Below are 27,833 nucleotides of genomic sequence, written 5' to 3' on the forward strand. Positions count from 1 at the left end.
GTTGTGTCTAAAGCAGCAGCGTTAAACGTGTGGTGTCACTGTCATAGCTCACCGATACACACAGGGATACTCTCTCATCGTACCAATAACACAAGAGGGAACAGACCTATAATAAACAACAACGTTTGTGCATGATAGCCAGCTATTGCTCCCCATGCAAGATGGACGTTAGCCATGGACTGTAGACTTCTCCGGCGGGACTGAAGGTGAGAGCTCTGACGCTTCTCTCCTGTGTGTGTGTGTGTGTGTTTGTGTGTGTGTTTACCTGGTCGGGCCATTTCATTCATTCCTCCGTCAATTCACCGGTGTGTCCCTGTCGCCAACAATAACATGATGTGATTGTTATCAATGCCTCACTCTAATTCGGTGTTCAACTTAAGTTTCCATAGATTGTGTCATATAAACCGATTGCCGCCTTGGTCGAGCTGGCTAACTCTAATATTTATGTTCCAAGATGCAAAAGCAACAGATGAACTGTAACTGCACGCCTAGGAGCAGGACAACCACCGTTGAATGAAATGGTTAGGACCCTCTTTTGCTAACCACGGTGCAAAAACATAAAGGAAAATAACTTGTCCTAAAGAGCCTGCTGTCAGATAAAGTATGATGCTGCTGGTGGTGCTGCTGCTGCTGCTGCTGCTACTACTACTACTACTACTACTACTACTACTACTACTACTACTACTACTACTACTACTACTACGGCGACGGCGATATACCTAGCCTAATAGTACTCTTATCAGAAGATGGGCATATGTGGAAGGCTGAATCAGTCCTGTTCGTCATGTTACTATTCAGTGGCTAATATAGGTTACTCTGTGATGTTCAATATCTGTTTTTATTAATTATTTCATTGAATGGTGCTAATGTCTTCGCAATGGACAATTAACCAACATTTATTGGTGACAAATATGTAACTATAAGATGCCCTAATGAAGATGTAGGCTATGCAAAAAAATAATGTATATTCATGTTAAGCCATTTGCAAATTCAGTGTACTTTTCCTGAATTTGTGTTTCCAGAACCCTGGGGCATCCCAGTCTATAATATAAAGTTGAAAGAGCCGCCGCTACTAAAATATAATTTCAATGTTGCCAAGAGGTGGAATTAGCATAATAAGAGAGAAGAAGATTTTATCTGTTTCTTCTCTCTTATCTGCAGTTCAACATGGTAAAATTAACCCCCATATGACAGTGGGGGGTATTTATATGGCAGCAACGGTAATCTGAGGCAGCAGATACCATGCCAGTGTTGCCCCCCCACTGAGAAATATGTTGGAATATCATATTTTGCACATAAATAAATATGTCAGTTGATTTTATTTCATCACTTATTAACACGAGTCAGGGAGAAAAAGTGTATACTGTGTTACACAGGCCTGGCATCTGGACGTGGTGGCACATCAAAATCACCTACTTACCTCCTTCAGTCACATACAGACCAAAATAACCTTGGTGCCGACCGAGTGGAGCACATTGTGACCGTTATCAGAGCTAAACCCTCTGTGTGTCGGCCATGTGCATTTTGGTTAAATATAATCAACCAGGAATGGGACATTTGCAGCGATTGGATTATCCCGTGTGACCAGTTTATGGGGTGACATATAACTGTGTATCTGAGTTTTGTCAGTTGGCACTTGGTGGTTTAGGAACTATTGAGGTTTTTTGTTTCCTATCTCCCTGGCTTGTTTTTGGACTCCATGGCAGTACCCACTTCCTGTCTGGCATCAGGAAGTGGACCAGCCTGTTTTAATCAAAGAAGGTAAACATGGGAACATGAGGAAGCATACCAAAAGGCCACGTGGTGATAACATCCGAGGTTGGACGCGTTGGTGGGAACACATAAAAGTAAGGTTCAGGAGTAATTCAGTCATATACATATGCCACACAGCACGGCTAAAGGGTAAAGGGCAAATAAGAACATACGTCTCCATTCGCATCTTGGGGACTTTTTACTAATTATATTAATAGGCACTTTCATCCAAAGCGATTAACAGTACAGATATGTTAGCAGCTAGGGGGTTGGAGCGTGTAGCTCACGGATGCCTACAGGTAGTTTTGGTTAGACATTTTTTACCATTTTTGGTAAGCAATCAAACCCTGAACGCACTGCACTTACACTTTCCTTCACCATGAAAACAAAGCACCCATCTCGGACACCAAACTCTGTTTGGTGGCGAGTCAAGAGGAGGTAATTTCAGTATCCATACTGGTGTCCTTGTTTCCCTTTCTTGATAAGCGCTTGGGAGTCAGTACAGGTGCCACAAGAACACTGTGTTTGCTCACGTCTTTCTGGGGCGTTCAGGTGGGTGTAATCATGTGTTTACACAAGGTGGGCCGCACACCAATACACTCTTGCCTTGTGCTCGTGTGTATTTATATGTTGTAAGTCAAATTAAAAGAGTGTTATGGACAACGTTCTAAGGATAAGGTCTGGCTTGACCTCCCGGTGGAGGACACTGCATTAAGCAGTGAACAAAAAGTCACAGGAGAATACATTTCTAGGTTTAGACCACTGATACAATGTTGTAATGCTCATCCAGTCTGTGCTTACTCGATTTCTTGAACCATATATTCTCCTTGTTGTTCCTCTTTAAACCTTTCCCATCTGACTATTCTCTCTCCCTCTACCTCCGTACATGCCCTCCTTTCCATATCTCCATCTCAACCCTCCTCTCTCTCAACCTCCATGACCCCTTCTCTCTTTCTCTACCTCCTCATACCTCCATTTTCCCCCTCTCTGTTTCACTCCTTCATCCATTCCATTTCGGTATCTCTCTCCCTCTGTCTCTCCGTCCCTCCCTCTGTCCCTCCCTCCCTCCCTCCCTCCCTCCATACCTCTAACCCTCCTCCCTCTCATCCCTCCCTCTGTCCCTCCCTCCATACCTCTAACCCTCCTCTCTCTCCATCCCTCCCTCCATACCTCTAACCCTCCTCCCTCTCATCCCTCCCTCTGTCCCTCCCTCCATACCTCTAACCCTCCTCTCTCTCCATCCCTCCCTCCATACCTCTAACCCTCCTCTCTCTCCATCCCTCCCTCCATACCTCTAACCCTCCTCTCTCTCCATCCCTCCCTCCATACCTCTAACCCTCCTCTCTCTCCATCCCTCCCTCCATACCTCTAACCCTCCTCTCTCTCCATCCCTCCCTCCATACCTCTAACCCTCCTCTCTCTCCATCCCTCCCTCCATACCTCTAACCCTCCTCTCTCTCCATCCCTCCCTCCATACCTCTAACCCTCCTCTCTCTCCATCCCTCCCTCCATACCTCTAACCCTCCTCTCTCTCCATCCCTCCCTCCATACCTCTAACCCTCCTCTCTCTCCATCCCTCCCTCCATACCTCTAACCCTCCTCTCTCTCCATCCCTCCCTCCATACCTCTAACCCTCCTCTCTCTCCATCCCTCCCTCCATACCTCTAACCCTCCTCTCTCTCCATCCCTCCCTCCATACCTCTAACCCTCCTCTCTCTCCATCCCTCCCTCCATACCTCTAACCCTCCTCTCTCTCCATCCCTCCCTCCATACCTCTAACCCTCCTCTCTCTCCATCCCTCCCTCCATACCTCTAACCCTCCTCTCTCTCCATCCCTCCCTCCATACCTCTAACCCTCCTCTCTCTCCATCCCTCCCTCCATACCTCTAACCCTCCTCTCTCTCCATCCCTCCCTCCATACCTCTAACCCTCCTCTCTCTCCATCCCTCCCTCCATACCTCTAACCCTCCTCTCTCTCCATCCCTCCCTCCATACCTCTAACCCTCCTCTCTCTCCATCCCTCCCTCCATACCTCTAACCCTCCTCTCTCTCCATCCCTCCCTCCATACCTCTCACCCTCCTCCCTCTCATCCCTCCCTCTGTCCCTCCCTCCCCAGAGGATGGGCCCAGGGTCCGGCGTCCTGTGGAGATGTCTCTTGGTCGTCTCCTGCGGCGCGCCTCCTCCAAGGCTTCCGACCTCCTGACCTTTAACCCCGGCGCCGGGGGCTCGTCGCCGCGCTCGGGCCTGGACGGGGAGATCATCTTCTCCAAAAACAACGTCTGTGTGCACCCCGCCGAGCCGCTACCCGGGCTCGGAGAACACCATCCAGGTACGGCCCCCTCCTGTGTCGGGGAGCTTACTGCGGTGGTCTTGTTTGACCACCGCAGGAGACATATAATCGCTTATCTCTGTGGAACAGCAACTGATTGCACTGACCTGCGTTCAATTAGAAACTCTTTCAGAAGCTCATTAGATTTGGACTCAAATTTTTGTGGTGCATAACCGCGTTGGGTTTTGAAGTCTGTCGGTCCTCCCCCGAATCTCTTGTGACTTTTCAGAACATGCTGTTATTCTGTAAATGGGGTATACTTGGTAGCATTCAATTAGCTGTTGAACTGAAGTTTTATGGAAGTTAAGGCAACACGTTCATTTTGATGTTTCTATGGTGTCCCTGAGCTACCATTACTGAGCTGTGTAGCGATTCCAGAGTTTTAGAAATGCAAATGCAAACCATTAAGTAAATCAACCTAATGATGTCGGATGTTAGTTTGAATAATGGTTTTAAAGCAGGGCTGAAGTATATTGAGTAGGCGACTGTAACATACAAAATAACCCGTGAGTCAATAACATGTCCATCAATGCATTATTATCAAGCCAAGTGTTGGCTAAGTACAGCATGAAGTTACCTGCTGTACTTTCTGAGCAGACAAAATGACCTTTTCCGACCATGTGCTGATGTTCATGACTTGGATTCATTTAAGGCAATGGATGTGTGCAGTGTTTTTCTGTGTATTCTAGCCGACAATGCAAATTGTTTTAGCCTTTAGCAATTCATGCTTACTCCCAAGTCCAAACAACACATAGCACGGAAAGAAGCTGCTCTTCAAGTTATCTGTAGTAGATCATAAGTCTAGTCACCCATTACTGACTCAATCATTTGGAATAAACTATGTTACTGAGTGATTTAGCGATCCCGTTTAAAACAGTCAGGAAGAATGCACATTTTTCAGAATGGGATTGTAGTAGGTGACTTTATAAATTACTTTGTTGTTTGCAAAATGCCTTACTTACTCTTATGTGACAAAGTTAGCTATACTTTTTAAAGGAGGAAGGCAGGTAAACATATATCAATTTATAACTGCCCTGCCCTGTTTTCAATGGAAGGCTAAAGGTTTGATGTGTTATCATACCTGATAATAGCTCCTCATTTAGTTTTATATGAGAAGCCGGCAAGTGGTTTAATATGATTCGATGATTCTCATTATTATTGTCACACGTTGTGTGCAGAAGAAGTTCTGATGATGTGTTAATTTGACTATGTCCTCATTCAGCAGACACTTCTCTCAAAGGCGACTTAGCATTCAGTAAAGAGCAGGTAGTGGATAGGCGATAAGGTTCAACAAGGTTGTGGACATTAGGGCGATCAAACCCAGTACCTAGCGCCTCAGATGACAACGCCCTTTAACCTAATACAACCCCCTTCCTGCATACTTTGTTCACCCTAGTAAATGGATAGGGTTCCATCTCGGGTTACCAGAGTGCCACTATGTGTGTGGGTCACTGTTAACCGCCTGTCCGATCACTCACGTTCCTTGTGGTGGTTTGATGGTGGTGCCGCCCCCTGCAGGCTACCTGTGCGTGCACGTGGAGAAGGACGACAGCCTGGGCACCACGCTCATACTGACTTGGGTGCCCAACTGCCGCATCCAGCGACAGGACGAGGAGGCCCTCCGCTACATCACCCCGGAGAGCTCCCCCGTGCGCCGGAACGCCCGTCACCGGGGACGAAGGTGAGGATAGGGGGGGGCTCCTGTTGGCCCTGATGTGGTGAATGCCACAGCATGTTCCTGAAGCGTGAATAGCTGTGGTTTTTCTTGAAGGTATCTCGGGAGGTCACATGTTTACTTCTAGTTAGTTAAAGGTGCGTTAAGTGTAAAGGTCTTAGCTCTAAAAGCTACCTCAGCTCTGCCGCCTCCTGTCGCGTCCAGGGAGATTTGTGCACAGCACAAAATGGCTTCCTGTAACGTGTTTGGGGTTGTCCCAGAATTGTGTGTTGAGGGAAACTTCAGATGGGGGTAGGGCTCCCAACCCCACCCCCATCTCCCATCTCCCCTTCCCCCACCCCTCTCCACTCCAGGCCTCACTCACGCCCCCCCGCGGCACAGGAGGAGGATGTGGCGGTGGACGAGGACAGGAGCCTCACCAGGCCGGTCCCCGCCGCCAGCGCCGCCAGCACCACCAGCGACGGCCAGAGGCACCCAGCGGCGGGGGAGGCCGGCGGGGAGCCCTCTCCGACCCGGCACCAGGCCTCCTCCCTGGGGACGGGGGACGAGGGAGACGAGCTTTCGGATGAGGTGAGCCGGGACAGCACCATGGGCTCGGACTCGGACACCTTCTCCTCGCCCTTCTGCCTGTCGCCCGTCAGCGAGGCTCTCTGCGAGAGCAGCGGCTCCGTCTTCCTGGACAACGAAAGCAGGTGGGTGGAGGCGAAGTAGGAGTAGACTGTTTCTCGGATCATTTCCGATTGCTACTCTGCACTTTGGCCAGTTGTTGGCTTAACCTCTTAATTTCCAGCCTATTTTTAATTGTCTAATTAATATGCTTGGTGTTTGAGTTGTGTTGGGTGTGTGTAAAAATGACTTGTATGTGCTTGTAGCGGAGTTCCTCATGTTTAATTTGATAGGACTACTTCTACATAATAAGGGCAGTGTTGTATGCCTTTTGCTGCGCGAGTGATCACGGCCTTCCCAAATCTGGGGAACCTCGAGTTTAAGAGGTTAAACTAGGTCCCCAGCCCTTTCTCTGTAGTTGCTCCACTTTTGAGTGAATGCATGTTTTTTTCTCTAGCTTGTAAATCTTGAATTAAAACCTCTGCTTGGTTGCGAAAGTTAGATTTTACGTCAATGCAAGTGGACATAAAGTGGATTTGAAATGTAGATGGGAGGCTATGTATGTGTTATTGCTGTGTGTTTAAATGGAACTGCTGAAAAATATGCATGATTTTAGATTATTTTTTATAATGGGGTACGACAGGAGATGATGATGGTTTGCAAAAAGCCAGTTATTTCTATAATTGAGTTGAATGTGTGTGTTATCTTCTAAAATGCTGTCCTTAAAATTGTTGTAATTTGCCTTCGTATTTTAAGGGGTTTGGTAAATATAAACCTCATCAACCTGGTTTCAATCTTTTTTTGTGTACATCCTAGTTAACTAGACTTTAATGAGAAGACTAGCAATGTGTAACATGCTACAGAAGCACATGCATGTAACCTGTTGCAAGAACAGCAACACCATGTTGTCTAGCGTTGTCTAACTTATATCAATAATTACTCTATTTTTTCAGTTACCAACTGCTATATTCAAAATATTATATATACCCTGATTACTCGACCACAGTTTACCACACGGTGGAGCTCATCACGACAGAAACTCCCATCGCCACCTACAGCTCACACTGTAGTTCCCTCATGCCACCACACGGTCGAGCCAAAGAGGGTGGAATTGACGCTAGAGGCGTATTATTGCTGCGGCTGTATCATGGTGGCTGATCATCCGTTGCTAGGGATTTTAGTCACCTTAGGGCGTGTGCTTGTGACTAAAAGATGCATGGCAATGAGTCATCAAGAGACACTTACAGTGCTGGTGTGGTTTGACAAGATTTGGTGCATACCCTTTCTGAAAAAAAACCCAAAAAACATATTGTTTGTTTTCTCTCATTACCGCCTGCATCCCGCTAGGGCTTTGAGGGCATAGCCCCTACACTGCTGGATTCTGTTTCCTTATCAAGGGAACCATCTGGATGGGCTATTGGGTTTGCTTTTCTGACCTTACAGCCATTTGACTTTACGATTCCCTCATAGCCTGTTTCCACACAGCCATTTGGCTGAGGAACTGCCCTGTATGTGTGTTGTTTTTTGTGAGAGAGAGCGTGTGTGTGTGTGTGTGTGTGTGTGTCTGTGTGTGTGTGTGTCCGTGTCTGTGTGAATGATAGAATGAGAGAGAGAGAGAGAGAGAGAGAGAGAGAGAGAGAGAGAATGAATCTGTGTGTGTGACTGGTTTAACTACTCTCAGAGCCTGGTTTTCTGGAAGTGCAGGCAGTGTGTGACTTGGCAGCCAGGCTCCCTGGTGCACAGCTTCTCCTCTCAACTCCTCGTCCTCCTCCTCCACTGCTGTGCGACCTGTATAACTGTCAGGCCTCTCCTCCTCCTCCTCCTCCTCCAGCACCCTGGCTGGCACCAACCATTCATTCCTCGCTCTCTCTCCTCCCGCAGCTCCATTCAGATGTCTCTCTCTCTCGCCACCTTCATTCTTTGCCCTGCCACGCTCTCCATCTCCATCATCCCTCCCTCCTCTTTCTGCCCTTAACTTTAGTCACGAACCCTCCAACATGCCCCCCGCTCCCCATACAGTCCTCTCCTTATCGTTTGTCCTCTCTTTCTCTTCCTCTCTCTCTCTCTTTGTCTGCTTTTCTACTCTCTCTCCTCCTCTATTTCTTTCTCTCTCTCTATTTTCGTTCTTCCCCCTCTTCACTGACTGTGTGTGTGTGTTGGTGTTGCTGGGCTGAATGTCAGTTCTCTCTCTCTCCCTCCCTCCATCCCTCCCTCCCCTTCTCTCTCTAATTGACACTGTTAAGGGGCCAGGAAATGGAAACATGTCACTTGGAATCATTCACATAGAGAGAGCCGAGCGAGCGAGCATCAGCATAATACAGAGAAAGGGGGAGAAAGGGAGTTCAGATTTGATTTAGCTAGTCTCACTTGATGATTTATATTTTGTTCATTATGAATCCACAATGAGGCTGACATGCAGGTTCGCAGCATTAAAATCTCCTAATGTTTTTTCAAAAAAACAAAGTCTGTGACTTTTGCGTACGGGTGTGCGCACTTTGGAATATAATATTTCGGCGCATTTGGCTTGTGCTTCACAGACCACCACATAGATCGTTCCAGATTTTTCTACCCAAATCAAACCATGAAGCTCTACTCAAGACTGAATATGTTAAAGGGGGAACGAAAACGCCTGAAAACCAATTCCTGTTTAGAGTTTGCAGATTACAGATGTCTACTTTCTGAGGACTGTTGGCCACACAGCTGTCTGTCTATCCCAGGGTTAGATGGAGGTCGGTGGGCTTCCCACGAGACCGTCTCCAGACGTCCCTGGTCCAAGCCCCTGGTTCTCTGTGAGCGCAATGGCAGGTCGTGTCTCTGGGGGGAGTTGGGCAGGGAATGACGCGCAAGGACGAGAGAGAGAGCAAGAGAGCGGGAGGGAGGGAGGGAGGGAGGGAGGGAGGGAGGGAGGGAGGGAGCTTGAGCTAGAGAGAGAGAGAGAAGTGTTGCTCGCCTTGGGGCAGTCACACCTCGGGCCTGGAGGGACGAGCCGTTTCAAACTGCCGTACCGTTTCTAAAACAGCTTGTTGACACGACGGGTTCTTTGGATTTACACTCGCACCCCACCCCCACCCCTACCTCGTTCTCTCTCTCTCCCTTTTTTCGACCGTTGTTTTCTTTATTTCCCCCCCTGGTCTTGATGAGGACCAGAGCTGGTCACTTGACACCTTTTTTCATAGGGTCGACGGAATTAACATTTCGTACACGAAGAGAACGCAGTGCCTCGATCCACACATAGAGGTCCCAAGAGAGTGTGTTTTATGTGTTTATTTATTATTTGTTCATTTATTTCCACAAGCGGCCCGTTTGGATTCGTAAACACAACGCAGACTTTGACGATCCGCAGGTCTACAGAAAAAAAAATTACGTATACATTTTAAACAATAATAAGGTATTTTCCATATTTGAGGTCACTTAAGCCCCTCATCCCCCTGCTCTCCCTACCCCTTCACCATAGGCCCGAGGCCTCCCCACTGGGCTCCAGGCCTGGGTCTTACCCTGGGCTCCAGGCCTGGGTCTTACCCCTGGGCTCCAGGCCTGGGTCTTACCCTGGGCTCCAGGCCTGGGTCTTACCCTGGGCTCCAGGCCTGGGCTGCTAAGCGTCTAGTTGTATGGTTTGATGCAGGGGGAAGCGGGCAAATAAACCAGGCTGCAGCTTGGATTGATCAGCCTTGTAAGCTTCTCATCTGCCGACAAGGGAAATGATTAGCAAGACATGATTGATTCAGGGTGGGAGGAATCAGCCAATCCCCTCTTTTTTTTCTTTTCCCCCTCTCTTTCTCTTCCTCTGTGTTTATCTCTCTTACTCGCCCTCTCTTTCTCTATCTCTCATTTTCCATGTCTCTTCTTCTTCTTCTTCTTCTTCTCCTCCTCCTCCTCCTCCTCCTCCTCCATTCGCTCTCTCTCTCTCTCTCTCTCTCCCCTTTTTCTGTCTCTCAAGCTAAACTTCTGTCTCTTTCCTACTGCAACCCTTTTTTCTTCCCTTTACAACTCTCTCTCTGCCTCGTGTTTATGTATTTATTTATTTGAGGTTTATTTGAATAGGAACAGATACAGAAACATAGATACGCTTGAGACAGTCATCCGTTGTTTGCATTATAGTGTTTTTAGCCAAAGCTAATTTACGACACTTGGGGCTTTTGTTTAAAAATAATGATACAGATTAACATTATGAAAAAGTAAGAAAATGGAAATGGAAATAACATAAAATGAAAAGGAAAAGAAGACATAGAGAGAGCACATTGTAAAAAAAACTAAGTATACCAGCAAGATTGTTGGTGAATTAGCCAAAATTTTGTGTTTCTTTTGAAGGTGTCAAATGTAGGGATACATTTCAAGTGGTCTAGAAGTGAATTTTGTCCCTTTTACTGAAAAGGCAGTTTAAACGTAAGATGTGTGTCCCTCTCTCTCTTGGCAATGATCAGTTCTTTCTATTTTAGTAGAGTGTGTTTTCATTTGCCGATCTTTAGTTCAGGGAATGTTTACTGCTTGACCCAAAGCATTTCCCTGTTCCACCGTGGGCTTTAATAAAATGTACATTGATCTGCTCTTTGCACAATATCTGCCCAATACGTGTTTTCTTTATCGTTTTTCTTATTCAAACCCATAGATGTCGTGTTGGCTTCTCCTGTCTGGAGATTAGGCTTGTTTAAACGTATTGTGGGAGAGGTATGTTATAGACTGTCTTGAGTGTCAAAGGCTTTCTAACAGTTAACACTTCCCGATCTGCTAGCTCGTCAGAGGCGTGTGTGAGAGTCCATTATGGACATTAGCCATGCTCTATCAAATCTTTGTGTGTGTGTGTGTGTGTGTGTGTGTGTGTGTGTGCGTACATGTGTGCTACAGTTTATTGCTCCAGTCCTAATAAACTGCAGGACAAATGCACACAGGAACATAGCACAAAATAACATAAAATAACAACTTGTTTATGTGCTCTTCCTGCGTATTCCCATTTGTTGGCCTCAAAGAGATTCAGGCCTTTTGTGTGTGTGTGTGTACGTGTTTGAGTATGTTTGTGTGTGTGTACATTTTTGTGTGTGTGTACATGCACATGTCTCTTCTCCTACAGCAGTGGAACCAAAGCTCAGGTTTCAATGACGGGAACAGCATGCCCGCCTTGGGGGAATGACAAGGAAATTGGACAGCACAGAGTGTGATTTGTGTGTGTGTGTGTGTGTGTGTGTGTGTGTGTTTGTGTGTGCGTGTACAGCCTCCATGCATTCCTCCCATTCTCAGCCATATTGAGACACAAGAAAACAGGGCAGAATCAGCAGAGAACCCAGGCTTAGGCAATATGTCAGAGCCTTCATCAGAGGACTCAACCACAAAAATACGAGTTTACGAGACGGCTACGCCTTTTGTCTACAAGACAAGCATTTATAAAGCCCTGAGTTAGGGAATATTGATATCTACTATGCAATTTTCATTGTGAGAATTTGGCTTCAGGCATGACCCAACAAACGGGTAAAAAATGAAGTGACTTCCAAAAACATTCTTAGCAGGCCTTTACAATTCTTTTGACGCAGCTCTCACTCCAAGACTGTTAAGGACGCCAACAAAAAACACGTTTGGTCTCTATCGTCAATCAAATATCTCATCTTCATGGGTCCCTCTCCTTATCTCGGTGTTTCTCCCCAGGGAGATGTGCGACGAGTCCATGACCCCCTCAGTAAGCTCCGCCTCCAGCCTGGACAGCCACGCACCTTCCGAGTGCAGCAGCCAATCGCAGGGCATGCGCTGGGAGGAGCAGCAGAAGGCACTGGCGCTGGAGCAGCTGTGCGGCGTGTTTCGGGTGGACCTGGGTCACATGCGGTCCCTTCGACTCTTCTTCAGGTCAGTCGACAGGGGTCAACGGGGTTGAGAAGGGGTCGGCAGGGGCTGATGTTGTTTTCGTGACCTCAGCGACCCCTCGTGATTTCCCTTTCCCCGTGGTCCTTTGTCTTGAGGAGCCCAAAAGAAAAGTCACCTAGGTGGAGTGTGGCAGCCACCTAGTTGGCGTGTAGTGACAGACATTGCTGTAAACCCATTTTCGTAATTGCCAAATTATGGTCTATTATCTAGATTATGTAGTAATTGGATGTAAGTGAATCCTCCATTTTTGCGAATGCAGGGCATGTTCACGATTCGGGCGCTTCTGGTGCGCACCTATCGTAGGCCACCTCTTGCAGTACAGCCGCGTCTCCTGCACATAAATGTCGGGCGGGGAGAGAAAGGAGGTCTTTGTGCCAGAGAAAACTGTGAGCTATTGTATCGTGGGAGCCTTTGAAGCACTGTGCTGTTTGTGTGCCCTGGCAGCGATGAGGCGTGCACCAGTGGGCAACTGGTGATCGCCAGCAGAGAGAGCCAGTACAAGATCCTCCACTTCCACCACGCCGGCCTGGACAAGCTGGCCGAGGTCTTCCACCAGTGGAAGTGCTGCAGAGAGACCCAGCTCAAAGACCAGGTCAAGAGCGCCATTTTAACCTGCACTGTGTCGTGTTTCGACCGCAGCAATTAACTCCATTAAAACGTCTATCTGAACTCCCAACGTTTCTCCATGAATAGAACGTGCCCATCGACGAGTAGTTCCCTCCAGGGAACATAAATTGTTTTATTCTGGTATACGTTCCTTCTTCCATTTCTGCTTTCTCACTCACTCACTCACTCACTCACTCACTCACTCTCACTCTCTCACTCTCTCACTCTCTCACTCTCTCACTCTCTCACTCACTCTCTCACCCTCACTCACTCACTCACTCTCTCACCCTCACTCACTCAGGTGGTGGATGAGAAGTCCTGCATGCAGTTCTCCATCCGCAGACCGGTGCTGCCGTCGGCAGAGAGCCACCCGGAGGAGAGGCTTTACCGCCGGCTGGAGGTCAACACCTGGCTGAGGCACTTCAACCGCAGCGGACAGGTGGAGGAGGAGTACAAGCTGCGCAAGGTGGGTTGGGCTGTGTATTTGACGGGGGGGTTGTGGTGATGGGTTAAGTGGTTGTTCGTGTGTTGAAGAGAGAGGGAGATTGGGGGAGAGACTGGAACATCTTTGAAAAGTATGATAGAAAATCCAGTGTCATAAAAGATCCCGTCATTGGCAAAATATCCCCTTGAGTCCCAGACTGAATAATTTTGTGCACATTTGCACAAAAATGCATTGGTTGGCTCAGTATATTAACTAAGATATTCTATGAGTCTTTCTTTTTTCATATCATTAAAATTGAGCCACTGCAGCCATGAATTCTGCATTCATTTTTTAGCCATCCCATTTTCATTGGACCAACAGATTTAATGATGCCACCGCCAGAAAATAACATAACTTTCAGGAAGATTTTTATTTTGGGGTCATTTGTTTTTTATTCTGCTGTAGGCTATGAAAGTTAACAAGGTTACTTTAGCTCACGGCACGCTGGCCAGCTGATTTGACAAAAGGTTGCACATTTATTTTAGTGAGTGGTGATGAGACGGTAGCTGTGCTGTTATGTTATGAGTACGTCATAGCTGTGCGGTTATTGAAAGTTAATTAACACCTCGTAAGAATCAAGTATATGTATATATATATTTCTGTCTCATATTCCCGGTACAAAATCTATTAGCTATATCTAAGTATTAATTATGTTATCTAGTGGATGTCAAAGATCACATGATGTCTTGATTCATGTTCCCCCCCCTGAGATCTTAATTTGAATGCTGGTTTAACCCCTACACAAAACAAAACCTGCTGCTTTTAGCTCCAGAGTCTGTTTCCTCTTTTTAGTCATCAAACTGAAACATGACAAATCGTTCCAGTCATACGGGGAACTTGCAGCACACCACCACGTAGGGTACGGGGCGAGGTTGAGTTTTTTCGTTGCTGAGTCATCTGTGCTTTGTGCAACACACTGGAGGTACTGAGATGACTCAGTGGCCATGCATAGTGTGTTTTAAGCACTGTCCTGGTTAATGAACCTCTTTCTAGATGTAGATCTTCGTTAAACAATGCAAGATGGCTACTTCCTCAGAGGACTCACAAGCTCTCTCTTGAAAAATAGGTTGTAATCTTAATGAGACCAAGTTCATGGGTTTGACAAAGGTTAATTACTAATGCATGAAATGCTATTCAGAAGTTTTATCCAGAGCAACCCAGTGAATGCAGGGAGAAAGGTCATTAAGCAGTAGGGGGGCTAGGGCCTTTTTGATTGATGAAGTAAATCCTTCCGGTCATCTGGGGATGTTGGGGATCGAACCCAGTACCCTTTTAGATGGGACTGAAACAACCTAGCAGCTAAACTATCCTGTCCCTTCCTTCCCTCTTCCTGTTACCCTTTTGAGTGTTAGTCCAAGTCTGGCCTATTTATTCACATATGTCGTCCTTATGTATATAGATATATCGTTTGTATATGTTATGGGAGTTGTACTTATTCTTAAGTTACATTTCTTCATTCTATTTTTGATTATTTTATCTGCCCTCAATTATGGAAGATACCCAAATATGCTCTGCTGTGACACCCAAATATCTCCTCTGGGATTAAATAAGATTTGATCAAACGGTTGCTCAAAACCTCCTCCATCCCCTCCCTCCTCCCCCGGCCTCTAGGCCATCTTCTTCGGTGGTATCGACCCGTCCATCAGAGGCGAGGTGTGGCCCTTCCTGCTTGGCTACTACAGCTGTGACTCCTCCTCCGAGCAACGGGAGGCCTGGAGGCTGCAGAAGCGCACGCACTACCACGACGTGCAACAGCGCAGGTAGGCGCACGTCTGTGGGTGTGGGTGTGTGTGTGTGTGTGTGTGTGTGTGTGTGGCATTGTCATTGTTTGTAAGTGTGTCATTGTCATTGGTTGCGTGCGTGTGTTTGTGTGTGTGTGTGTGTACAAATGCATGCATTGCATCTGCATAATGCTATTTCTGACCCGTGTCCACTCAAAACACTCCCTTCACAATGGGCGCCTCACATTCATACACAGATCAAACCGCCGATATGCAACGCAATAGCCAGCTATTTGGGGGCAGTAGGGCTTAGGGGTCTTGCTCAGGGGAACCTCAAAGCTAAAATTGGATTGTGTGTGTGTGTGTGTGTGTGTGTGTGTGTGAGAGAGAGAGTTTAAGTGTCTGTACTTGTCTGTAATAAATATGTCCAGGTCAAATTTAAGTGCACCCACGTAAATCCTATCCATGGAAGCCAAAACAAATTCATGCCGAGAAAATGAAGTCTCAATATCCTGACATTGATGCATTTAATGAGCGATGACATTGTCGCCACAGTGGCTGCCAGATTCTCACTCACTCAATCGCTCTCTCTCATGCACATACACACATGCAAACACAGACAAACCACACATTTGTTTGTGGTTTCCTGACTATCAATAAGGCGCTTTCTCTAAAGGGGTGTTAAGGGAACGCAGCAGGTGTGCAGTAAATGTTCTCTGGGGGAAACGGCATGTCAACGCGTATCTCTTCATATATTCACATCAACACCGAGCTGTGCCACAACATACAGCGTGTGTATTTGTGTTTGTGCGTCTGTCTGTATGTGTTTTTAATTGTATGTGCATGTCTATCATTGCGTGTGTCAGTATGTGTGTGCATGTGTCATTGTTATCGCAACTTGCGTCTTTTATTGTGTAGGTGTGACGTGTGTAATTATGTATTTGTCTGTGATTTTTTCGCATATTTGTGTGTGTTTTTGTTTTGTGTAATCGTGTGTTTGTGTGTGTGTGTGCATATCATCGTGTATGTCTGTCATTGTGTGCGTGTGTCATTTGTGTGTGTGTGTGTGTGTGTGTGTGTTTCAAGCCGATCCCCCTCCTCCGTCACCGTCATAAAGATGGTAATTAGAAGGGGTGGGCGGTGTGCTCTATTAACATATTGAATAGTTCACCGGGTCCCATCTTAAGTCCAGTAATTAGAGCCCGCTGGTACTCTGGTACTCTGGACTCCCCCTGAAACCCCCACTTGACTGGGAGCCCCCCAGGGAAGCGCAGCTTGGATCAATTAAGAACCAAGGTTTCAGCGTTTCATCTCGGTAATCTCAATTGAAACTCAATTTTATCCCCCTTTCGATGCCCTTGGCAGGCAGTTGTACACTGTAATATTGTGAAAAGATGTATACATATATTTATATATTTTAGTATTTTAACAGCCACCTAGCTGCATTGAAGCATGTAGATGTTTTCCAGCGTTGATTTGAGATCGCGGTTGTAATTCACCTTCCTCTGGTGCAAACGATGGCCTCTGCTTTTGGATTACAGACTATAGTGGGGAATTAACCATTCCCCTTGAAGTCAATAAAAGGCGTGTTCGTCAATAACGCATCATGATTGTATAATAAAGACTCATCAGTAGGATTTTATTATGAGTATGTTATGAAAAATGTATGGGTGTAGGGAAAAATCGATACTTTGCCATTTCTGTTATTTAAGCAGTTTGTTTTCATGGTGGACATTTTTCTTCCGTTTTACCACCGAACCAGAATGTTCCAGAATAGAGATTTAAACAACATCTACTTTTCAACCACACACAACAGCTGAGTTTGACAGTTTGACTACCATTTGTGTTAGGCTGATTACCTGTTGGCAAAAAACAAAACAAATATCGCAAAAATATGTACCGTACTCAACAGTATTTTAGTGAGAGAGTGAACACAGATACCTAGGTGCCCTGGGAGGCACCAGCAACGCAACCAGAAGGACACCACGAAACACACAGTTGCGCGGCATTGCATCAGGTGTGCTGCCATTGTTCCTTGTGGGGTTTCATGGAAAACAAACAGTGTTAATTAAATCCCCCCACCCTTCACAAACACACACACACACACAATCACACACACACACACACACCCCACAAAGGACAGTGCTGCTTTATTACCTGCAAGGTGAATAATACAATAATAGCTGTATATTGTTGCAGGGGTGTTGTTGTCCTTTGAGGAGAGTCTTTGATGGAGAAATGACCTCCCCTCCACCTTCAACCAGGCATCCACCCTCCCCCTTCTCTTCTATTTTCCTACACCCCTGCATTTATGAGCTAATCATTAATCTTTTACACAGTCACATTTAGAAGTCTACCTTTCTTTTATTGTGACTTTTATCAGTAAACACCAAAATAAATTATATGCCGTATATATAATCTCTACATAGTCACATATTTTCCTTTCCTAAATTCCACCATAGTAGCTAAAGAATTACTACTTCCGCCATTGTCAGTGTCTCACAAGGAACCGCACCTGATGCCGTGAAATTCCACTTCATACGTGTCAGAGCCGTTGAAAGTTGCTCGTAAACGTTAATGTTAAAATGCCAACAGCATTGGGTATTAAAGATAAACCATCACTCTGGGATATATTTTATTGTAAGATAATACTGCTTCATATGCATATTGAGAAAGAAATTGCAGCCTGCATATCAACACCGTTTCCGCTAAAAAGTTGGACCGTTTGGCTTCATTTTGCTGAATCTGTCAAATGGAGATTTCAAATCCCAGACCTATAACTGAAGTTGCCCATTTTTTCCAAAGGCATCAGGTGTGGTTCCTTGTGGGTTTTCATGAAGGAAACAGTGTTAATTAAATACACACACACACACCCCTCCAAAGGAACGCACCACTCTATCACCTGCAAGATACATAATACAATAATAACTGTGTATTGTTGCGGGCTTGTTGTTCTTTGAGGAGTGTCTTTGGTGAAGAAATGACCTCCCCACTGCTTCCAACCACTCATCTACCCTCCCTTCTTCTCTGTTTTCCTACACCTCCGCCTTTACGAGCCAATCAACAATCTTTTACACCACAGTAACAACTACAAGTCTAACTTTAGATATCGTGACTTCTATTAAGTACATACAAAATACAACCTTTTAAAAAGACGCTGTGACTGTGGTTTCCTCTGTGTGTCTCTGACTGGGTCCTGGTCTGGGGTCCATGCAGGTTGTCCATGACCCCTGAGGAGCACAGTGAGTTCTGGAGGAAGGTCCAGTTCACGGTGGACAAGGACGTGGTGAGGACGGACCGCAGCAACCTCTTCTTCAGAGGGGAGAACAACCCCAATGTGGAGATCATGAGGTCTGGGGAAAGCCTTTCTCTCTCACGGCCGCTCCGTCTCTCTCGCTCCATCTTTCTCGCTCCCTCTCTCTATTGCTTTCATTCACTCCTCTTCATCAATTCCCCTTTGCTTCAACTGTCACTTTTTTTTCATTTCCACACTTAAATTGTGCCCCATTTTCACCCCCTCAAGCTTCACTCTGTTCACACTTCATATCTCAGACATATCTGTCTGTCTGTCTCCACTTTCAAAAATCGTTCTCTCGTCTCTTATCTGCTGCATGCATTTCCCTTATTTCGATAAAAAGAATGAAAGAAAGTACAAATAATGATTTTGACATGCATTCAAAAATATTCAAACTAAAAACCACCACAAAATGCAGAACACAACTCAAAAGTCAAAATGATATCCAAAGAGAACAAATCTATTTATAAAAGCTCCCTCTTCCCGTCTCTTAATCCACAGATTTTCTCTGCCTGTTCCTCCACATTTTCATACATGCGTTGCTCGTCGCCTGCCTCTGTACACTCTAGTACCTCTTCATTTCATACCACCAAGCCCTCGGGGAAACGGCTAACATGTTTCACGCTTTGTTGAGTCCGACTAAGCCCCCGACCTCACGATTGACTCACACTCACTGCTAATGGCTTTCATTTATTTATTTATTTATTCATTTATCTATGAAAAGTAGGGACAAGAGGATTTGAACAGCGTGCTAGGGATGCGACTCTCATTATGGCCGTTGGTACGTGTCTGGGTATAATGTGTCGAGTTGAGGCGCAGAGAGCTTCTCACTCATGTGGGTGTGTTGAATGTAGCCAGTTGCACCTGGCACAGCTGTTTAATATGCATAGCATAGCGTTAGCATGGCACACACAGCGCGTTATCAGTCGTCACATTCCTGAGCGGCTAGCGGTTTCATTGCATTTTTGACCATGAATCATAATCAACTTTAAGTCTGAACAAATATATTATTGCATAGGATAGTCTGCTCGAAGAAATGAAAACACAGGTTAATACTCGCGACAATAGATTCATGTTTGCATTATATGGAGGCTGTATTAAGAGCAGTTGTGGAGATAATGCTCTGGCACTGGGAATTAACTAATGCTGCGCTTATGCCAACGGCTGCCGGTAATGTCCTGGGGGATCACAGAACCAACCATCGAAAAAAACATGGTCTCACTGCTCCTGTCTAACCACATGAGGAATCTGAAAAGGCCTGAACCCTGATCTAACCCTATATGGAAATAATAACACGCAAACATATACTTTTAATTTTCTTAGCCAAATACTGGCAGTTCAAGAAAGACAGCTGTTTTTCATTACTGCTTTCATGAAGTCTGCAACCAGTCAAGGAAGTACAGTGAGACTTGGAAGGAAAGATGATAATGATTGGAATTTGTGTGGTGCTGTTCGGCGTTTGTTCTGTTACCAAAGCCACTGTTGCATAACAAAGGGTGAATCATGTAACAACAACAATGTCAGCGTGCTGTGCTGTAAGTGGTTCAAGTTCTTGGGTTTCCAAAAAAAAGTGGTTGTCTCCGGTTGTGGGTAGCAGCGGTTGGTTGCCGACTCATAGCTGAACGGTTGTGGGTCTGAGTCTACTACGTTCGCCGTAGGCATCCTTAATCCAGCTCATTAGAAACTATGACTGGTCGTCTCTAGAAACCTTCTGCTAAACGACAAAATGCTAAATGTCAAGTGAGCGTACCGGTAAGTGACGTTTCCTATCTCGGCCTGCGTCCCTACCCCTCCACCCCTTCCCTCCAGGCGGATCCTGCTGAACTACGCCGTGTTCAACCCGGACATGGGCTACTGCCAGGGCATGTCTGACCTGGTGGCCCCCCTGCTGACGGAGGTCCAGGACGAGAGCGACACCTTCTGGTGCTTTGTGGGCCTGATGGAGAACACCATCTTCATCAGCTCGCCCCGCGACGAGGACATGGAACGGCAGCTGGTACTGACGGATGGGGGTGGGCGGGGGGCTGGGTTAGTGTGTGTGTGTGTGTGTGTGTGTGTGTGTCAGGCACCGTCTTAGTTTGTATGTCAATTACAACAATTTGGAAAAGAGTATCCTGATTTTTGTATCCTTTACTTCAAATATATTATACCTATGCAGTAAAAGTATAGGGGAAATACTGTGTCATTTGTTATTGATTACTGATGATAAGGATGGGGGGTAGAACTATATTGATATTTTATACATTAAACAAAGACAACTAACTTAATAAATGTAGAAGAGTGAAAAGTGTAAAAGTACTCAAGGTTGCGTGTTTCATGTCTGTCACCACTGAGGTAGTGTTGGTAAAGGTGTGGTTTTAAGCACTGGCCGTGAAAGAGGTGCAGATGACCAGTTGAATACGTCACACTTTCCTCTCATGATGTTGAGCAGCCTTTTTTGGAGTGCCATTGTGTTGAAGTTCCCTAAGTGCCTCTAAGCTCTACAACTCCATGCCTGTTCCTTTGATTAAACACAGCATTCACATGGAACATGCCAATCCTCTCCTGATCCACCTCTCCACCTTCTCTCCGTCACCTCCACCATTACCTCCAATGCCCCAATACCTCGATCATTACCATCACCTCCTCCCCCACCCCATGGCCCTCTCACCTTGACCTTTAACACCAACACCATCACCACCACCACCACTTCCACCACCACCACTTCACCTCTTCCTTAACACCCCCATCACCTTTACCCAATCACCTCCACCTTCTCCATCAACTCCTCTTCCAACAACACCCTCGCCCCCCCCTAAATACCCCCCCCCCCCCCCTCCCCCCCCCCCCCCCTCCATCAACCCAACCACCACCACCACCCTCATCAACTGGCCTACATCCACTCCCATCACCTCCCACCTCCACCTCCCCATCCACCTCTGCAGATGTACCTGCGGGAGCTGCTGCGTCTGATGCTGCCGCTGTTCCACCAGCACCTCACTCAGCTGGGGGAGGACGGCCTGCAGCTGCTCTTCTGCCACCGCTGGGTGCTGCTCTGCTTCAAGCGGGAGTTCCCCGACAACGACGCCCTGCGCATGTGGGAGGCCTGCTGGGCCCACTACCAGGTGAGTGCGGGCGGTCTCTGCTCTGGAGGTTTAAACTGGCACGCAGACACTCATGTACACACGGGCGGGCACATACCCACACATGTATACACATATAGACACATGTGCGTTGCGTTGTGACTAGAGCTCCCTTGTGCAATAGGGCTTGTACACATGGCGACAGATCTTAATGCCCACCTCCATTTCTGTGGAATAGAAGCATAGCAATGTGGATGGTAGTAATTGTGTTTCGGTCATTGTTTAGTAATGAGTCAGGAAATGGTCATTACTAAGGTCATCATGGGGTGATGTTGTGTTTCTCATGCAAGCTTTGGCAAAACAAAGTTTGTATTAGCCAAGGATACGGTATATGTACGTTTATTTAGGATTTTAAATAAAGAACACAAGCCACATTGTGATATATTCTGATGCATTCTGATAGGGGAATCATTAAAAGGGCTAAAAGTTAGGTCACAGTAGTGATGATAGGAGGTGTAATTAAGCATATTCTACCAGGGTGTTCAATGCTTTTCAATGCTCTACTCATCTTCCACAACAATTTAATGTATTTTAAATTTAAATATCGGGGGCTTTTCCAAGCTAACTGTGATATTGTGGAGTCTGTGTGGTTGATGGCTGGTAAAAGCAGCCTCACCGGGCACGAGTCAGACGGATTGGACTTTGAGGCTGCACAACTGTTGTGCATTTAGTAATCAATTATTATAATGTGATCATAATTATATTATAATGTGATTAATCAGATTAAAAAAAGAAGGAAGCAACTGACAGCCCTAGTATATAAACGTAGTACACACATGCAAACATGTGCAAACATGTGCACAGATGCAAGCATACACACGGAGGATGGACACATGCAGACACACAGAGACACACACGCACGCACGCACGCACGCACACAGAGAAAAGGTCGGGGTCATGGTTCCGCATGGCGTGGCTAGCTTGGGTCTTGGTCTAGACGTGTTGTCATGGAAAAGCTGCTGGAGAGAAATGATTAGACCGGGTGGAAGGAGTGTTTGAAGCGGGGTTTTCAGACACTGAGATTTTATTTAGCATTGGAAACATTGTGTCGTACTAGGGACTGAAGATGTCGGTCGCTGAATCCAACGCTTATCGTTGTTGAGTCATATATTTCATAACAATGATGTCTGTTCCAACAGCAGGTCATAGGGTCCTGGGAGTTACAACAACAAGAGGCGATCAATCTAAATGAATCTAATGAGTCGAGCAACAGGGAGGATGTGGAAACAGGGGAATTAAACATAACAAACGGCTCAGTGAGCGGGAGATGGATGGGGGGGGCAGGGGGGCCTCTTTTCTAAAGGGTGGGCAGAGTCTTGCGTGGAGGAGGAGGGTGAAGGGAGGGGGGAAGTGGGGGTAAAACACATGCAGAGACCCTCCTGAGGTGTGGTCCAATGACATCGGAGCAAGTGGAAAACAAGACGTCCGTCAGACAGATGCTCAGACGGTGGGGAATGACGGCGAAGGGAAAGAAAGAATAAAGGAATGAGTTTGACCCCAAAGGAGAGAAAGTGGAAGTGAGGGAAAATAATGTGCGTCTGCAGATGGTCAGTGAATGCCGTCTTAGGGAAGGGCTGTTGTGTGACTCTAGGAAATATATAGTATCCTCCTGGCCTGTAGTGCTCCTCGTTCTCAGATACTGTCCCTGCTGTCATAGGGCTGCTTTCAGACCGCTGCATCGGAACACAAGCCTTGCTCAGTGCCAGAGTATCGGTTGAAGACCGAAAGTATGCATATCATGTGTCCACCAAAACCTTTATTTATCCAGCGGAAAAAGACACATTCAGAAGTGACCTTCTCATTCTCCAGTATGCTCTGATTACAATGCAAGTTACCATTCAGTTGTCAAATAAGAATTAGAATAAATAAACACTAGACATTAAATCATAAAATACTAGATGTGCGAGGAGCTAAAAAAACGTGGCAAACCTCAGATGTTTAATCAATAATAAGCACTTTATAATCCTTCAGCGATTTGAAGAAGTCCATATTCTGAATCTATATAATTCTAGATCATATTATAGATCGCTCTTGAAATTAAAAAACTGTTTTCATGCAGGACACACGAGCTGGAGGTTTCGTGTACAGCATACCTTGTATTAGCTTGGATCCTAACAGACGAACACTGCATGTATTGCCTACTGGTGTTCTATGCATGTGTGTTGTGTTGTCCCTTGTCGCTCGCTCTCCTCTGATTTCATGGCACAAATGACTGCACTCATTGTTGCCGGATGGAGAATAACAAGGTGTGTGGGTGATAACAGGGTTGCCTGTTCTCATGCAACCGCAGCCAGGGTCCCATGGGGGTGTGGTCGGTTGTGTGTTTTTTTGAGGTAAGGTCACAAAATGAGCTCCCTTATGGGCTGGGAGGGATGGACGAGGGACAGAAGAAATGTTGGATTTCATATTTGCTTATTGCTTTCCATATCTAAATACAATAACGATGCTATCATTATTCATGTCAATATCAGCATTTTCATTGCTGGTGGAAATGATGTTGATGGTGATAATGTTATTGGTAATATTAATACTTCTACCTGCTCTCACATGGATGGGAACAGGTGTCATATCTCTGTGGTTATAATTCAGGTCTATCAAAGGGGGGGGGGGGGGGGGGGGGGTTTAGAGACTATGATTTTTGGCATCATTTTTAAATAGTAAAATATATCAATATAATATATAGATTCATTAGTGCAAGAGTAACATTTAATTGATTTCCAAGTCAAGTTGGTATCTATTACTAGTTCCCCAAAACCTCTAAATGTTAAGTGGCTGTGACAGAAATGTTTTTTATTAGAAAAGAGGAAAGGTCTGTTGTATTCCGAATAGGAAATGAAACCACACCCCTGTGATATAACGACCAATTACGTAGAGCCATTACAGCTCATCCAGTTAATATTGTACATTACGATATCAACTGGCTCTAACCCAAGAACGTTGCTTTTCATCCACAATGACGTCGTTGACCTTCATCTATCTAAACTGTCTTAAAAGTGCAGCTGGAATGAAACATAAAAATGCTATACAGATGAAATAAATTGTTATGGTTATGATTCTCTATGTGACGCAGTAGTTCCGCTGGGTAAACAGCCGGTTCCTCTCCACAGACGGACTACTTCCACCTGTTTCTGTGTGTGGCCATTATCGTGCTGTATGGCGAGGATGTGACCGAACAGCAGCTAGCCACTGACCAAATGCTGCTTCACTTCAGCAACCTGTCCATGCACATGAATGGAGAGCTGGTGCTACGGAAGGTAACGGCAAGACGCTGAGCGCTTTGCTAATCTATACTAAGAAATGCTACTTGGACGAAACAAAACAAAATCTAAAACATTTTCTTAATGACATTTTGAAACATTTGAAATTTCATTCATGTCTGTGTCATATATACTATAAAATGTGAATTGTCCGGATCTTGATGGCTTTTAAAAGCCTTAAACAATCCATTGACTATTAACTGCACCTGACAACTTGAGAAATTAGGGAAAATATCCCTTTAACTGAACGTTATTTGTATGTTAAACATGTTTTTCTGCTCTTTATGCTGCTGTGTAAACCTGCTTTCTCGGAGTGTGTAAATATCCTCACAAGATGTGTTTATTCAGCCATGCAGGTCATGTAGAGTACTGTACTTTAGAGCACTATAGAGCCCCGGTCTAGGCTGTGGGAGGGTAACCTTGATATAGTGTATATAGATCAAGTGCCTTGAAGTGCTGAATGGTTTCCTAGCAATGCACAAGATTTATGGTTTGTTTGCGTCTCTACCATTGCCAGTTACTGTGCTTTCTACAGTAGCTGGGTGTGTCTTATTCTTGCAGCAACTAAGACGTATGGAGCATTTTCCTGGTTACCATGCAGCGTTTGGGTGGGGGCAATTACCAAGCAGGGGTATTTTTACTGTAAATAAACAGATTAGTTGAACCCCAACAGTGTGAAATAAACTAACTAACTCTGGTTCAAACTAGAAATACTTAGTTACGTTGCTTAGTTGTTTTTTGGAGTATCTTTACTTGTGTTTTTGTATTTTCTAAGAAATTTTTACTCATGTTACTCACTACGAAATCAACTTGTAGTGAGGATACTCCAGGATGACATCAGGAACAAGACGGAACAAGGATGTTGATTGACTCAAATCTTCCAATTGACACACACACCGAAAAAACAGTGTCATTATTTTTGTTATACTATTTATTGAGCCATTTAAAGGGGCACTGATTCATTTGGTTTGAAGTATCTTGCTCAAGGATGCTAACCCCAACCCTGCCTCGTCCCAGCTCCCCCACCCTCTAATGCTCCTCTTCCATCCAAACAGGCTCGCAGTCTGCTCTACCAGTTCCGCCTCCTACCCAGAATCCCTTGCAGCCTCCACGACCTGTGTAAGCTGTGCGGGCCGGGCATGTGGGACAGCCGCTACATCCCCACCGTGGAGTGTTCCGGGGAGCACCCAGACTCCCAGAGCTGCCCCTATGGAGGCACCCCCGTCCCCCAGCCCTGCTCGCCCTCCCCCGCCTCCACCCCCAACCCCACCCCCACCCCCTCCCCCGAGGGCAAGAGGGGCTCAAAGGCCAGGGACATTTTCACCTTCCGCAAGTCTTAAAAGCCGCGTGGGACGCACAGAGGTAGGCGACTAGGGGGTTGTAATGGCCTCCGTCTGCTGGGTCGCTCGCCATTACTGTCGGCATCAGCCGAGCATAGTGCAGGGATCCCCGAGTTCTTTTACCGCAGTCTCTCCTCCTCCGAATGCCGCCGCCATTTTAGTACAGCGCCCGGTTCAGGACTTCCTCTTCACTGCCTTACTGGAAATGGATTCAACAAGATGCTCACTACAGCGCGAGACCAACACCCTAATGGGTGGGGCGCTGTCAACTGAGGAAGGGAGGCCAGGGAAGCTCTTTTCTATTGGTCGAGCCAAAAGCTGACAATCATCGGCGCCGCCGGTCCACAGGAACTACAGGTTTCACCCTGCTGCTCACTGGGGCTGAGGCCAGAGGCTTTACGGGAAGGAGTCACATTGAAGACCAGAATGAATCTGTACGGACTGTTTTTTTTTTTTTTGGGTCTTGAACTAATAAGTCGCTGGTTGGGATAAAACAAGGTGTGGAATGTCAGTGTGAATAAGGAAAATATGTTATGCCTATCTGAAGTCAGTGCTAGGCAAAAGCCTTTCTCTCAATGTGAAAACCCAGTCCTCCAAAAGCTAGAAGGGTGAACTCACAAAAAAGATTACAAAGAATTATCCGTTGCTTTTCTCTCGCAACTGTGTATTTGCATTTCAAGCAGTTATTACAAATATTTAGCAATATGATATAGATATATCCTTGCATGAGCAATTCTTTAAAAAAAACTATGTACAACAATATTGTGTTTACACAAAACAAAACACTTCCTTTAGGGTAGGGGTTCAACATATTTCCCAAATCAGATTATTGTAAGAATAAACTACGACAGATCTCATAGTCATAATTTCTCTCTGCTTTAAATACCCCGCCCACTGGCATCAGGTAGGAGGAAGATGGGGGGGGGGGAAGTATATCTTGATCACATTGATATACTGTAGGAGGGTGTCCTCTGAAGAAAAGATGGAAGCATAGAACGCGTTACTCACAACATTTCTGTCAAATAAAGAAGACCAGTGGTCTATGGATGAGCCATTGTCGCCCGACAAAGGGAGACAGATATATGGTGGAGGTATTTTAATATACCACACACCTTGTGTTCAATCATGTCCAGGGTGATGAAGACCAGGCCACAGCTAAGTTCTGTGGTTTTCTGTTTTTATGAAAGTTATTTTGCAATCGTTCCACCCTCACCTTCAAACGAATGACAACGTTAATGCACTGTTTACACCAAACCAACCGAGTCTGTCCACACGAATGTATCCACTAACAAGTACTTTCATTTAGCACGTGTAGGTTTGTGCGAGCGTGTGCGGGTGTGTGTCTGTGTGTGTGTGTGTGTGTGTGTGTGTGTACACACGGCTGTGACCTCCACACATCTGGTAATGAGTTAGAGGAGCAGGGGTCTTTGATGTCCCAACCCCCCAACCCCACCCGACCAATCCCCTAATTATACCAGTCATCACGTAGAAAAAAAAGAGCAAAGAGAACGACCAACCATTCAGGGTCTCCGTCTTGTCACTGTGGAGGAGAACATAAAACCAGAGTGTGTGTGTGTGTTTTTTTTTTTTTTTTTGGGGGGGGGGGGGGGTTTGACTGTAGTGCTCTGCAGATTTGCAAGTCCCAGCTGTGCGATGGTCCCAGGTGGGCTGTTGAAGTGGCCCTGCTGGGACCCCGGCGTCTTCAGATTGCTGCTAAAAGCTAACATTAGGATCTTTAAAATCCCCCCCCACCAGCACCCCACCCCATCCATCCTCTCTTGCTCACTCCCAACCCCCT

General features: G+C 45.9%; 1 protein-coding gene across 2 annotated transcripts; it reads left to right on the plus strand.

Annotated features, from left to right (window-relative positions):
* The first annotated feature begins 73 nt into the window (after positions 1–73).
* tbc1d16 (TBC1 domain family, member 16) lies at positions 74–27,776 on the plus strand. 2 transcript variants are annotated; one of them, XM_079745970.1, is made up of 13 exons: positions 74–206; positions 3,870–4,082; positions 5,601–5,763; positions 6,111–6,449; positions 11,998–12,192; positions 12,655–12,802; positions 13,118–13,282; positions 14,912–15,060; positions 18,238–18,372; positions 20,126–20,312; positions 21,241–21,420; positions 24,546–24,692; positions 25,751–27,776. In XM_079745970.1, the coding sequence occupies exons 2-13, from the start codon at positions 3,902–3,904 to the stop codon at positions 26,033–26,035; spliced, it is 2,274 nt and encodes a 757-aa protein (XP_079602096.1). In that variant the 5' UTR covers positions 74–206; positions 3,870–3,901; the 3' UTR covers positions 26,036–27,776. The 2 variants fall into 2 exon arrangements, with proteins under 2 accessions (XP_079602096.1, XP_079602097.1); XM_079745971.1 differs by lacking the exon at positions 18,238–18,372.
* Positions 27,777–27,833: the final 57 nt, after the last annotated feature.

This window comes from Pollachius pollachius, assembly GCF_949987615.1.
Source record: "Pollachius pollachius genome assembly, chromosome: 11".
NCBI lineage: Eukaryota > Metazoa > Chordata > Actinopteri > Gadiformes > Gadidae > Pollachius > Pollachius pollachius.

Coding starts and splice junctions, on each gene's coding strand:
- tbc1d16 (XM_079745970.1), top strand. CDS start 3,902: ATGTCTCTTGGTCGTCTCCTGCGGCGCGCCTCCTCCAAGGCTTCCGAC. Junction 12,193..12,654: donor TCCCTTCGACTCTTCTTCAG/GTCAGTCGACAG, acceptor GTGCCCTGGCAG/CGATGAGGCGTGCACCAGTG. Junction 21,421..24,545: donor CCTGCTGGGCCCACTACCAG/GTGAGTGCGGGC, acceptor TCCTCTCCACAG/ACGGACTACTTCCACCTGTT.